The sequence below is a fragment of the Dermacentor albipictus genome, chromosome 10, assembly GCF_038994185.2.
Source record: "Dermacentor albipictus isolate Rhodes 1998 colony chromosome 10, USDA_Dalb.pri_finalv2, whole genome shotgun sequence".
Taxonomy (NCBI): Eukaryota; Metazoa; Arthropoda; class Arachnida; order Ixodida; family Ixodidae; genus Dermacentor; species Dermacentor albipictus.
The window spans coordinates 28,573,079-28,587,736 of record NC_091830.1 but is presented as its reverse complement, the minus strand read 5'-3'; the positions used below and the strand labels follow the sequence as shown (position 1 = coordinate 28,587,736).

The window sequence follows — 14,658 nt, the reverse complement described above, 5'->3', positions numbered from 1 at the left end:
CTGGCATAGTCACATTTGGAAGGATGCGTTTAGTAGTATGCAAAGAACAGCGAATTACCCTAATGCCTAGGAAGCACCAGACTTCAGAGCTTAAGATACAACTGTGGTGATAATAAGCGATAAACCTACATATGCTAGGTGAGAAAAGAAGCGTTAAGATTATATTGATACCAATAAGAAATTTACGCAAGCAACTTTGACCATAATTTGACAGGAAAGTACAACCACATGGCTTTCATGCACGCACGATCCTAAAGGGGTCCTGAACCACCCCACGGGCTTGGTGAGATAACTTAGTCCGCGGGCAGCATATCTTCTTGTGACGACCTCAGTCAAGTTTTGCTGTCGTATGCAATGCGTGGAACTCGCAAGCGGATCGCGAAGTCACCTTTCTCTCAAACGCTCTCTTTTCAACAGAAGACATTGTCCTCACTCTCTTCTAGACGCACTATTTCGTCATTTCCTTGGACGGCTGCTATTGGCCGATAGCCGACATCAAGCTGCGGTAGGCTACATAGCGTAGATACCGCGGCTGCCGCGGGGTGCCGCCACGAGTCCACTGGCTAAGCGCACTGCGGCTAGCTGAGGACAACTCCGTTTGGCTTATGTTTAGCGCGTCGTAGGGACCAACGGCAGAAGTCGTGGCGTATACGTTAACATCCAAAATGAAATTTGAACTGCGCGCCACGGTGACATTAGAAGGCGGAGCGTTGTGGGCACGCCCCACTGCGCCGTAGCCTTCGCAGTGCAACGCATTGAAGAAGGAATCGGAGCAAATCGGAGGCCGTGTTTGATTGCCAATAACTCCGCTTCGGCTGAACGCATTGAAGTACTTCTTGCGGCATAGTATTTCTGAAATAGTTCATTTTCACTTCAAGAAAAAGTAGTACAGGGCCCCTTAAGACAGAAGCTTGATGTTTTGTTGATAAGATAATGTGCTAATCACCGATAAAAAACATGTCATACCTTCTAACAATGTCCAGAGAGATTTGCGTGTAAACGACAAGAAGTGTTCTCGTTGTGGCCACGGTAATCCGTCAGTAAAATCCACACTTTCAAAGGACATTCGTTGACAACAGATGTGATCCTTTAGGACAGGCAGTACGCATTGCCCGTAATTCCTACGTTAGGTAATCTGCAGCAATCTAGAGACAACCTGGGAGCCGTTTCACTCAGAATGAATAGAACTATGCATCAGCTGCAAACACGAGGGAATGCGACGTTCTTACCTGCTCGTACCACTTCTTGTTCGGCTTGACGAGCATCTGGTTGAACTTGACGGCCTCCGAAGCCTCACTGCCGAACGGTGGCTTCGACACATTGTTATGGAACTTTGCATTTGTCTTTTTGAAGATCTTGGGTCTGGGTAAGCTTTCTTTTTTATGCTTTCTACGCGCAGTGCCACTTGACTGCACGTCGTCAGCCATTGCAATGGGCGCAGCCATTGTACCTCTACGTTGCCAGACGTCATAGTTGTGAGCAGGCTGACTTTGTCCTACAAACAGCACATCCTCGGGTGCGTATCCTCGGGTAGTTTCCTCCCTACGAAAGTATAATGCCCACGGTGTAGTAATTATGCCACGGAAACCCAAGTAATGTTTCAAATAAATAACACCACATTAACTGAATTTAACTTGCCTTGGCGCGAGTTGATTATTGGCATTAGTTTCTTCACAATGAGGGAACGGATTAACACGTATAATTGAAATTCACTGACATGATACCGGTGTGACACGGTGTACTTTCGATCGTGATAACACCCGATCAGAATCGAATTTATGGACCACGATTGGCCCCATTACGCAACTTGCGCAAAGGAGCCAATCGCGATCGTAAGTGCACCGTGTGATTTGCGGTACCATGGAGTTTCCTTCCTCCATGGCGGTACCACAAAGCGCATATATTAGCGATCGCAAGTGAGCCGTTTGATTCACAGTGTCACAGACTGCATATATTCGGTCGCGATCAAGCCCAATTGGGATCAAATTTCTCAATTACGATTGGCTCATTTGTGCAAGCTGTGGGATGGAGCCAATTGAAATCAATACATTAGATACCGATCAGAAATGCACCATCTTGTTCGTTGACATGAGCTTGGTGCGCCAACCCGACCGCTCACACTAAGCACCGCAACTGAAATTTAATAAATGCGCCAATTCACCTTTGAGCGAACCCAAATATCTTGCATTACCTCTAGTGGGAATCGCAGAAGCGATGGGGTGAAGTTATATAAAGCAGTAAAAAATTCACCGATTATGTGCACGATACTCCCAAATGCAAAATTTGAGCGCAGCTCTACGGCGTGCCACACAATCAGATTGTGGTTTTGGCACGTACAACCCCATAGTTCTGCCAACACTTCTGCTGCAATGCGATGTGTCATGTGAGGCAACGACAACGCTCAACTCTCTCACAGGTTATGAACAATGGCGCACAACAAGGCTTCACGCAAACACGTCTCCCTGTGTGTTTTGTGCACTGCGCAGACAAACAGCAGTGGTGCATGCAAATTTAAGTAACGTTTTACATCAACTCACCACTGTGTTATTGGACTAAACGTTGAATAAATTAAAGATTCGCCGTCAGCGTCACCGCTAGTTATCGTCAATAAAAGCAAACAACGCGGAAAGCTTCTAGATCGGTTCCCACGGTGCGCATAATTTCATAGCTATCTTTGCTGACTCTGAACATATACGGCGCGCCTCAAGCAGAAGCTCTGAAACGGATGCCCCACATATATGCTCCACAAGAAGCTCCAGCCTGACGTTTCAATCCCTCGTTTGCTTGTATTGTTAATATCTCGAAGACTATGTACATATTGAATTCTCACAAGCCAAAATATCACGCATGCCAGTTGGCCTAAGGCAAAGAGTTTCCGGCACACATCGGTTATTTTTATCCTCTCCGATGTTTACAAAAATTAGCGGTCCCACAACGGCATTTATTGATGTATGTGGCAGATGTTCCCAGTTAAGAACCTCTAACAAGCACTATTTTGATTTCGTGAATTAAAAATAATTCAGCAATCAGACAAGTGGGGAGGGAATCGTTCGTAATTTGATCAGATATCAATTTACTACGGAGTATTCATAATTTGCAGGAATCATACTGCATACCATGCCGAAGGAAAATAAAAAAAAATAACAGGATCAAGCAATGAAAAAAAAAATTGTTTCCGCCCGGGATCGAACCGGGGACCTTGCGCGTGTGAGGCGCACGTGATAACCACTACACCACGGAAACCGCTTGAAGCAAGCCTTTCATCGACACGTAGTGAACAAAAACTCATCTGAACACTGCAACAAGAACAACAATTTCGACACAAATTTTGTGATTGCTGCTGTGACAGGAAGTCATGTTCTGATGCCGTCAGAGAACCGAGTGCTTGCTACATTTTGCACTGGTATTTAGTCTGGCAAGACACGTGTACCAGTTTACAAAACAGGAAACTAAAGCGCTCATTGCAATTACGTTATTAATGGTCATGCACATGCTTATGCGCCTTCTTAACGAATTTATTTAAACCGGCAAAAGAAAAATGTTTCCCAGAGGAAAAAAAAAAAGATTGTAGCAGAGCGTGGTTTCGATCCACGGACCTCTGGGTTATGGGCCCAGCACGCTTCCACTGCGCCACTCTGCTAAGTGTTGCATGAAGTTCTTAAACTTATTTTTAAACAAATTCTTAGTTCACATTGTTTTGCTTGATATTCATCGTTGTTTTGGCACGTCCTATGCCCTTCTACAAGCTTTCACAACTGCATCTTGTCAAAGAAAACAAACTGCGCACTTGTTCCCTGCTATTTCATTCGTGCATCTCGCGTAAACAATCATGGCAGCGCCCCATCGGCAAGAATCATGGTGGGCTGCTCGGCCCAGCTGATGCGACGTTCTTGGATCTTAACGTAGTTTCTGCCTCCTATTGCGTTTGCTTCTCCCTACTTCTTGATACCGAGAGATTAAACGCTGCAGCGCACTCGCCCTTGCTTCTCGGGCGGCCTCGTATTGAGGTCTGGCCGCTAGCGCGCGCGTTTTATTTTGAGACCATGGGGGGGCCACGTGACGTCCGAGGAAACGGTCTCGGGATTACCAAATTTGGCTGAAATCCGAGTCGGCGACCTCCGGCTTGCCTAATATGCACCGAAGCGTAATGGAACCAAGGCGGCCGCCGCGTTTTGAGGACGAACACGACGGCGCGTTGCGGCATTTCTCGCTCGAAGTTGTTGGGCACTGTGATATCGGCACACCGGTGGTTGCGTGTATTCGTCGCGCGGTGCGGTGATACGCGAACTCGCTTCGGTGGCATCTGTTGTGACGGCGCGGTTGGTGCGGCGAAGTGATTAGCGAAAAGTGACTGCGACGCTAAGTGACAGTGGAGTGTTCTCGGTGCGCCAAAGCCTTCAGACAACCAGGTGAGCAGTGCGCAGTCGCTGCATCAAACCAAGTGTAGCTCTTGTTTGCGAAATTGGAATTTTTTTTTTTTGTTCCTGCCCTTGCATTTTCTTTTGCTGTAAGAAGGAGAATGCGAAATAACGTAGAAAGAAAACTTGTCGTTGCAGCGCCTCGTGCAAATTCTGAGTTCATAGAAACGAGATTTGATTAATGACTTTTATTTGCCCATTTGCAATGATCGAAATGTGTGCCACACTGGGCAATCACTGTTGTAACGTTGGCGCGTACCGTGGCTGCCGTATTTCACGCCTGTCATATATAAACAAGTGCAGCGATTTCCGCGTGATTTGGTGCGACCAAGTCACTGTCTCAGTGTTGTTATTCCGTGTTTCGCAAGTGCCGGGCTATAGAGTGGCCTGCCAGACGTGGAGCTGGGTTTCTTGAAATGCGAGCGGCGCGTCTCCTATCTGCATTCGTGCTCTTCCAGATACGAAACTTGCGCTTGCGGCTTTTTGCAGCTGATAGCGCGGCTTTTATCAATCGTTGTCGGTGAGTGACCCCCACACCGAACATTGTTTTCTTGCAATGAGCAGCTCATTTTCATTAGTTCTGCTAGATACTAGGTCTTCTTTTTTTTTTGCACAACTCCAATCTTTGGGAATAACATACACACTCTAAATAAAGTTTACACCCTTTGGGGTGTATAACTGCCACACAACAATAATCGTCATCTGCCTTGCTTGCGTTTCTTTTCTTGAAAATGCCGCGCCCGCTACTCTGCTGTCGGCCTCGCAGCGTTAAAGAAAGGAAATGCGGGCAAGACAGGTGGTGATTATCGTTGTGTGGCAAATATACACCCCTAAGGGCGCAACTCTTTTTAGAGTGTACGCTCTTAAAAGAATTACACCCTTTGGGGCTTATCTTGTCCCACAACGGTAATCGTCATCTGTCTTGCCCGCGTTTCCTTTCTTTAGCGCTGCAAGCCCGGTACTTCCCAGTCACGAACGGCTTGCGCGTTATCAGTGTGACACAGAATTCTCGACAGGAAAGTAGCGAGCGCCGAGTTTTCAGGAAAGGAAACGCAAGCAAGGCAGATGACGATTATCGTTGTGGGACAAATATACACCCCCAAGGGTGCAACCGTTTTTAGAGTGTATAGTGTATATAAACGCACAGAAAGTCACGTGGTCGCCTATGTCACATATTGAAATAGATTTAAAAACCAGAGATGTTTTTTTGAGATAACTCCTGGACCAATTTCGGTGAGATTGGTTGCATTTGAAGTAGAAAGTAAGATTATAGTTACTTTTAGAAGCGGAATTTCGATACTTCCTTTTTCAGGAAATTGCAGTAAATTGGTAACTGTGAAAGAAATATAAGCACGAAGTACAAATTCGTAACTCCATACCAAGAAGAAATATCGCAGTTCTTTCAAATGCATCTACTAGTGCGTCTGAAGCAGACAAACTTAATATATTAGTTTACAGACCATGTGAATATGTTGCTGTGGGTACAAGGGTTTTGCAAAAGTCCTATTCACAAGTTAATACGTTTTGTCCGCTTAAAAATTATTATTGTGTGCAGTTTACAGAATTATTATATCGGTTTTCATTGCCAATCGCATAGTTATAAACTTCATAGGATCGTTTTTCTAAATTTTGCAATATTCAACAAATTTTTGTAAAAGAATCGACTTCCTAAATAGAAATTGGCTTTCTGCAGTCACTCGATTTTAACTTTTTTTTCTCTTAATTGTAATAAAACTAATCATATTTGGTGCAGCCGAGCAAAGCGATTTCTCATTTCTCATGTATTTAGATAGGAAACCCCGAGCTAAAGCTTCCTCGTGAATGAATTGCGTTGAGTTTTTCGACCCAAATTAACATCGATTGGACTTGCTCTTCATATAGGTGCAGGAGCAATGTGTGGGTCTCGGCCTTTTATTTTTCTGCTCAGCTGAAGACACGTGCATTTTTAGACAGACTTCTGTGGAAGCCGAAATGCAACATATTTGAATGTCGGGGTAATAGGGTCACGGTGCCCCAGATGTGTCGGTTAAAAACACAACTGCGCTCATATGTGCGTACGTGTTGCTGTATAGTGTTGGTTATGCACAGAACAACAGGGACAGAAGATATTAGAACCTCACTGAACCATCAGTGTCCTATGTGCATTCACGGGTGGCTTTCTCTGGAATATATACACACAGATTTCATAGCACAGATTTCATAGCAAGATGTCATTTTATGCTCCAGGTCGTCCATAATAGCACTTGACACAGTTTTCTGAATTTTCAAGGGAAAGAAATCGTAATGTTCGAAATATGCCGGGTATGACGTCACCCGTTTGTGCCGTCGTTTGCTTTATGGCGAAGCATGGTCAAGACTGGTTTCTGCTTCTCGCCCGCTGGTGCGATTTGGACATTGCAAAGAAGCGCGGAGGAAGCGAAATTCTCATTTTGTCTTGAGAAAGCGGTCAAGTAACGCTGCTAAATGTTATATTCAATGATCCGGACACCAAAATGTGTTCATGTTGCAAAGTTGTGTGCCGTATAACAGAGCAGCGGCAGATGCGATTTTTTCAATTAGATTTTTCCTTTGTTTCATGACGTGCTGGGAAAGACGCACGTCTCCGTGATTTAAGTGAATGGTCGTCACAGAAAGGTGAAACAGCCGAAAAAAATTTTGCGTCAGTTCTGCATGGCCTCAGAGACTGCGACTTATGTGTGGCAGTCTCGAAGGCCATGGCTTTGGTGTATTTCGAATTCGCCGTTCGACCATAGACAAATGGTCGTGCCTCGGAAGTGCTTAAATGCACGGAGATGGCCTGAGTTTCTTCTATAGAATTGAAAGTGAAGCGTCACGTGTGTATAGTCACGAGCCTACTTCGAAACATCCGCTGTCATTTCATGGTCCGTTTTGTTTGATATACCATATTTGGTTGCCATATTTGTCCTGCTTAATCCGAAACGAATCCTAATTGTACGCAGCCCTGTGAGTGCTCACAAGAGCGAATGCTAATAAGTACCACTGAGGGTAACTCTGGCTGCCCCTTAAGAAGATATCGATCCCATTTCAATACATTGGGACTTTCATTAAAATTTGGTACGAATTTTACTCAAAGTTTACTGAGTCAATTATTTCATACCAGGAAGATTTTAAGCGTTTGCCCTTAAAATGAAAGGTGTACTATAATAAATATTTGTATCGTTTAAGGGATTAGCTTGTCCTCCAACACATTGCCTCTGAGATTCACGCCCTGTCTCGGAGACCATGTCCAACATCTATTTAACACAAAAATTACTAGAGGCAACTCTGGCGCTATTGTTCTGTGGGAGCAGCAAACATGGTTGCTTAGCCAGCACGTGAATGACGGTTAGTGCAGGGATTTGCCTAACTTTCGTCCTTTCTGCTTCAAATGGCTTTGTGACTTTGCAAGGTGATTATCCTCGACAAATCATTGCGTTATACATGTAACAATTGCATGTGCGCGCTGTCTTATGGCCTTGTGTTAAAAAAAAAATAGAAAACTAGCAAGTTTGCACCCTCCGCGTCGTATGGTGTCCCGCAACAACAATTCTCTTCTACCTTGCTTGCGTTTCCTTTTTTTAACGCTGCGAGCCCGGTATACTTGCAGGTCGCGAACGGCGTGTGCGTTATCAGCGTGACACCATTCTCGATAGGAAACTAGCGAGCGCAGATTTTTCAAGAAAGGTAACGCAAGCAAGGCATATGCTAGTGTTGTGGGACAAGGTATAAGCCCCAAAGGGTGCAAACCTTTTTAAGAGTGTAACACTCTATTGAACAAAATACAAATATCCCGCTTACTGTCACCTCTTTGCAAGAACGCTAGGGGGGCTGTCGTAACAGTAGACAATTCTGTGTAATATACATTAGAGTCCCATCAAGAGGCACCCGGTTATGCCGAGTTTCCTGATATGAGGAGCAATGTGTGGGCATTTGGTTGGTTTCCAATAGACACACTGAAAGAAGATGATCGGCTTACGACGAACAGCTTGTTAGATTAAGTCGAACTTATGCAACCGCCATTGACTCCTGTTGGACAGGCATAGCGAGAGGACCGAATCGGTAGACTTGAAGGAGGCGTCTCTGCTAGCTATACGAGGAGCAAGTAGTGTTTCTGAGGCCATAAGCAGCTGCTACAGTTTCGATGATGACGTGGTGACCTGCAGGACTGACGCCATGGAAAGAACAATTGAAGAAGCGTCTTCGAGGTTATATAATAGCTACTGCACTAAAACGATCACAGACAGGAGGGAGAGAGCTAGCTGGCAACTGCTACCGGTAGGGGTGGAAAGCCTGCCTGCTCTAGAAGGTAAAATGTACATGGAAAAAGGACTGTGAGTGAACAACAGGAAAGATATTAAGAGAGAGGGAGCATAGCGAATGAAGGAGAGGATTGAGCGCTCGGAAACTCACACGAACAAGTGTAGCGCCTCTGAAACAGCGGAATGGTGGAGTCACCACATTGCGTTACAGGTTCAAACGGCACATGTGATAGCGGCAGTGACAAATGTGAGATTGTTGAGCTTTCTAAGTGGAACGGTTCTGTCTTAACTGGTTAATGAAGGGTTTCGGTGCATAACAATCGTAACTCTAGTCATCTGGGCATCATGTAAGTGCTTCTTGTGAACACTTGACAATTTCTTACCTAATCTTTCGTTACGCGCTTTACAGCGAAGCCGTTTATGGTTAGGGTTCCGTGAAATTTTCATGTGCGCGAGCAAAAACTATCATCATCAGCAATGGCTCGTGCCACTGCTCGCGCATTGGTCGTCGTGTTCTTCCCCAGCTGGCTCCGTCGCCGCTCACCATGCCAACGTTTCCATACGGCCCCTCGCGCTCGTGCCAATACACGCGCCTTCGCCGTCTTCCACAGCTGGCTCCGATGGCGCTCATCATGCCAGCGTTCCCATACTGCACCTCCCTCTGCGAAGGTACTGACGGCACTGGCCCGCTGCCAGTCACTGCGGTGATTTCGGTCTCAAATTATTTGCCTTAATATATCGCTCGCGCCTATGTCCTCGTCTTCTTCCACGGCTGACTCCGATGCCGCTCATCATGCCAGCGTTGCCATGGTTACCCTCCCTCTGCGGAGGCGCTTACGGCACTGGCCCACTGCCCGTGGGTGCCGTGATTTCGGTGTGGAATTCATTGCCTCAGTATATGGCGAAATGAAAACACGAACGTTTATAACGGATGTTTATAACAAATGTATAGCACGAATGAGTGCGAATGCATAAAAATGTGCGTGTGTACCTTTCGTCAGGATGACCACCGATCAAGACAGTAAATGTGTTCGTACCTTTGTACAAAATTCGGTGTCACCTCCTTGTCGTTTGCTACACAGCTTCGCTGGTCATCTACCTTCACAGAGTTGAATGGCTTTAGATTTTTTTTTGTATTGTGACTCATTGTAATTTTTTCTTATTACTAAATGATCGTCATGGGAACAAGTAAGCATCGAACGTTATTACATCACGCTTTGTTGTCATTTGGAATATTCATCTCAAGTTGTTTTATGATGCAAGCGAAATATGCTGGTTTCTTTGGTTAACGGCAGTTCATTTATATTATTGTGCCCACATCTCTCTTTCCAGCATTCTAATTTTCAGCATGTTGTCGATGCTCTTGTTGTGACACCTGTTCTAATCTGTTCCAGATTCCAGTAAGGCTTACAACTCAACACCTATCTATGAGTCTCAGGACGCCATGACCTGACGTATGCAGAGTGGGTTTGGCTCATCTAACGAATTGGAACCTGAAGCCAAGATGACGGTACTGGATTCTTCTTGCAGCACCCTTACTAAAGATCAGACAGCTTGTTTGTAAGTCACAGATGCATTTCTTTATTTTGTCTTGATGATTTATTTGCTGTCGCGACAGTGAGGCTCGGGATTTTTTTAAATGGAAATAAGAGACCAGTCACGTAATATCTCGAGCAGACGGTAACCACAGTTGTGCTGTAAAAAGGCCTTCTGGAAGATAGAAGGCTTGACAGCTTGTAGAGTACGTGGTGATGTGACGTTGCTTTCTTGCTGTTCCCGTTGCAGCACGCACGGTTAACCAAAGCATGAACGGGATTAGCGCTACTGCTAGCAAGCCATGCATATATAGGGCGTCTTGATGCCTGCCATAAGAAAACATGTTTACACATTCTTCAAACTGTTTCTAGGCATATACCTTGCCTCCCTGAGGGTTTTATTGCAGTGCCAATTATAAGGGTATGGAGGCGCGCTCGCGCCGCCGCCGTGCTGTCATGGCATCAAGGGCGCATGCGCGGTCCGCGCGTGGTGGGGGGGGGGGGGGGGGGGTGTGCGCAGTGTGTTTGGCTGAAAAAAAGCGCTCCGTTCAATTGGCTCTGCAGCGGAACCAGGGTAGCGTTATTTCTGCTTACTCCCTGTTGGCTTTAGCGTTGTGCTCACGACTGTAGCGTTCCAGTTGAGCGACCGTGTGCATTACCCGCCCCGGCCGCGCTGGAATTAACGCTAGTGCTCACGTTCCAGCGCTTATGTGACCCCACCGGGGCCCGTGCAGTGGTCTCAGAAGAAGAGAAAGAGAGAGAAAGAAGTTTAATGACACGAAATGCCGAGAGGTCGGCCTGAGGTATATTCCTCTAGCCAGCTACTCGGCATTGGGGGAAGGGGAAGAGGGAAAGAAAGAGGGAAGAAAGAGGTGCATGATGGGTGACGATGACGATTGAGGCCGGTAAATTTACGAGCTTGGTTTTGCTCGGTTCCGTCACGTGCACCTTAGAGGTGGATAACGACCGCAACGTCGGTGGCTGTGCTCATCACGACAATAGATGACGGGGCTTTGCGCCAGCGTTGTGAAACGTCTCGTAGTTGCCAGGGCGCTCTCTCTCTGCTGCACAGCAGCAGCTGCATCGCCTGCAGTTGCGTTGCGCCACTATGTTGCTCTTAGGACACCGTCCGAGGAGCTGGAGAAGAAATGGCTTCAATTATTCGCTCTTCGGCCGAAACTGCACAACATTTTTTCCCCTTTAGCCTTCAGACCGTTTCCACTCGAGGTCACAGACGTACGTGCTTACCGTCGCTTGCAGCTGCCGATGTTTCATTGAGACGGCGCCAGAATGTGCGCCTATTGTCATAGCCATGGCCTCCAAGATGTCCAACACGTGCTCTTGCCGTCCAGTTTTGGAGGCTTTGGCCGTGTTCGTCTCCACCTTGTTAACTATAAGTTATTTTGCTGGCTCGTTGTGACATATGATTTATGGAACGTTGACGGAACGAATGGCAGGTGGTGTTTTTGTGCCCATGCACCGGCGCGCCGTTGTATATACAGGTGGACCCGGGACACTACTGACGCCCAAGGCCACTGTAGGGACTGTCCCAAGCCCGGGACCCAGATAGCTTGATGCTGCCAGTTAGGTTATCTTCGTTATTCCTTCGTGCCTTCAGTGTCGCTGATAATGTTCGCGCTTCTCGTGCTACGAGTGGCACAGGATCTTTTCAGCCTTGATGAACTTACTGTACAGTGAACCACGAATGTTTACGGAACACGGTATCTCGAAAAACGTTGAATTTCCGAACATCCTGTAAGAGTAGCCAGTAAAACCGTACATCGCAATGTTAACTGTTCGCTTATGCTATCAGATGTTGGGAATGCGAATACCTTTCGGAGCTATTCAGCTTTTACTCAGATTCTGTGGCCCGCAAGGATTTGCGGTTCACTGTACGTGGAAATGGACCCATCTGCTGTTCATCTCAGTCTGAGATTCATCTCAGTCCACGGATTGACCATAAAGAGATGGCTCGTGCGGATTATGACCAGTGCATCGAAATTGACCAGCTTGATAAACTGCGTTGGTAAATGCGCACAACCTTTCACGTGTATAGCTTTGCAAGGTACATATTAAAGTGCCGTATATCGACGCAGGCATGAAGGCGCCAAGCAGTCCGAGCTCGCTTCCGAATGTATTCGGGGCTTTCAGACGACTGACGTGACGTCACGGCTAGGAGTATCCATGCGGGCATAATTGCGTCACCGAGGAGGCGCTGGGCAGAGACGTATACCGTCTTTCGTCGCATGGCGCCCATAGGAGTCCTGGAGATGCGAAAACAACAAAGGCGCGAGGTCATACGGGGCGGGGCGCAGTATGCCATTTGGCAACGCGGCCTCGCGATGTCGAGGGGGACGACGAACGCGGGGCTGCAGGCCTAGGGAGGAATGCACTGTGTTCAGTGTATCATCTCTCGCCGTGCTTTGGAACTTGGCCGCGAGCCAGGGCGGAGTAGTGCTATACACGCAGGGTCGGTGGTCGTGGATTCAGAGAGGGCACTGCTATCGCACGCTTACGACTGTATAAAGAGAACTGCGTTTTTTTCTTCTTCCATTGCAAATAAAAGAAAAGAATGAACGACTTGTTGTGCGCGCACATATTTCGGAGCCACTGTTCACTCCGATCCACTAGGCGCCATAGCTGGTGGCCACATCACACCCACCCTGCCCAAGCAGCAGTGGTTTCCTCAATGACGGAAACCAACGTCCAGGGTCGCGCTTATAGCCGTGATGTAGGCGGAGAGTGGACTGTGACGTCACAGCCCCTTTATTTCGAAGAGCAGTTATACTGTGCCAGCTTTTTTCTTGAATAGGCGATTTACATGTATCAATCCATGTACCGCTCTCGGAGACAATACGTATGCCGTTGCTTATCAGTGAAGGCCGAATATATTGTATACCGTTATGGTATACCCGGGGCTCTTGGCATAGCAAATTTTAACTCCATTTTTGGCGCTGTGAATGCTCCTGTTTGGCTTTGTATAATCTCCTTGTTCGAGTCGACCACCGATTCGCGGGTCTGCGGTGTCGCGGAACGCACGTTCCTTCTTCCGGGCGCCTCGACGAACTCCGTTGCGCTGCTGCAGAGCCCGAGACGCACGTCTCCCTCTTGTCTGTCTTTCTCTCGCCCGCGGTTCAAAATCTTGCCAAATTCGCTGACGCACTCAGTGCCACATGTAGGTGCGGGAGAGGAGTTGCGGGGCTCTCTCTCTCTCTCTCTCCCCCTCTCTCCCTCCCTTTCTCCCCTCCCTCCCTGCAGGCTCCGCCCTCAGCCGCGTGCCAGGCGGCTGCTGCCGTGCCGCTGAATGCGCGTAAATCCGTCCCCTGGAGAGAACGGGTGCGCGAAACCCAGTTCCAGAATTAGCCTAAACGGGAACGGAAAGAGCCGCTGGCGGGCACGGGACGAACCACAAACTGCGTCAGCGGCAGCACCACTGCCATAGAGGCTTGCCGGCTGGGCTATCCTTGTACATACGCCGTGTTGTTGCTGCTGCTTCTTTCAAGTGGCTCGCCTCTCCCTCTCCCTGTGTGTGCGTGCGTGCGTGTGTGTATGTGTGTGTGTGTGTGTGTGTGTGTTTGTGTGTGTGTTTGTGTGTGTGCCCCCCTGTCCGTGTGTCTTTCTCTGTGCCTCTCTGTCTGTGTGTGTGTGTGTTTGTCGGGATGTGGGCCAAATGTTCTTCGTCGACGGCCATTAACACGCTTCCCCATCCGTCTCATCTCGGTTCCTTTTTCTGCTATTCCGCTCCGTTTACTTCGTGTTGTGCCGTAGGCTTACGTGCCTCCCCTCTCATTTTCCTTTTCTTATGTGTTTCCATAGTTCTCGTTTTCTAGCAAACAGATTGATTGTTTCTTCTTTGGTCCATGGTTGGCGGCATGGTTGATTCTAATGGTGCTTTGTTTACCTTGCCTTCTGTATGCGTGTTGAGTGGTAATTTACTTGGTCCAGATCTTTTTATTTTAGGAAGTTGTGGAATTTTGCTGCAGCAGGTTAAATGGACACCAAAGAGAAGTATTCAGCTGTCTTGACAGTTTACGCTTTTCAGAAAAATGAGCCCTATACGTAACCCGACCAGGCGTCCCGGCTTAAGCGGTACTTGCCCTCTTTTAACGCCGTGGTCCCACTGTCCCGCGGCTTACGTGCGGGACTTTATTTTGTCGCGCTTTGGCCTCTCCGGACCCCTGGTTGTCCAGAAAGGCTTGCCCCTCTTTTGAGAATCGGCTGTAGGCTATATTGGGTATGATTGTGCCATATTTATGTATACTGGAGAGGCCGGTGGAAAAGTCGAACAATACCGGAAGTGAGGCACACCATTTGCTACCTTTTAAATGTTCAGAAAGCGAACCCTTCGCTTGCTCTCGCACGATTTGCCAGAATATGCCTTTTCCTGGCGAAAGCGCGATTCTGATCAATGAGGCAAGGGCAAGCGAAGGGTTCGCTTCTGGTACT

The 14,658-nt window shown here is 47.4% G+C and overlaps 2 protein-coding genes and 2 non-coding genes across 6 annotated transcripts in view; 1 reads left to right on the top strand and 3 right to left on the bottom strand.

Moving 5' to 3' along the window:
• Noc1 (Nucleolar complex protein 1) overlaps positions 1–14,658 on the bottom strand; it is an 88,192-nt gene that overhangs the window by 34,980 nt on the left and 38,554 nt on the right. For both annotated transcript variants that reach the window (XM_070526482.1, XM_070526481.1), the window contains exon 2: positions 1,230–1,542. In XM_070526482.1, coding sequence (XP_070382583.1) covers positions 1,230–1,542 — 313 coding nt within the window. The remainder of the gene's footprint in view (positions 1–1,229; positions 1,543–14,658) is intronic.
• TRNAV-CAC (transfer RNA valine (anticodon CAC)) lies at positions 3,171–3,243 on the bottom strand. Its single transcript has one exon. It is a non-coding gene; the product is annotated as a tRNA-Val (tRNA).
• On the bottom strand, positions 3,569–3,640 carry TRNAM-CAU (transfer RNA methionine (anticodon CAU)). The gene has a single exon. It is a non-coding gene; the product is annotated as a tRNA-Met (tRNA).
• The window catches only part of LOC139050935 (uncharacterized), a 31,323-nt gene continuing 20,523 nt past the window's right edge, over positions 3,859–14,658 (top strand). Inside the window, exons 1-2 of one of the 2 annotated variants that reach the window (XM_070527803.1) lie at positions 3,859–4,409; positions 10,072–10,237. In XM_070527803.1, the coding sequence (XP_070383904.1) occupies positions 10,134–10,237 (104 nt within the window). In that variant the 5' untranslated portion in view covers positions 3,859–4,409; positions 10,072–10,133. Of the gene's footprint in view, positions 4,410–7,809; positions 7,828–10,071; positions 10,238–14,658 lie in introns of those variants that run through there. The other variant, XM_070527804.1, reaches the window with a different exon arrangement.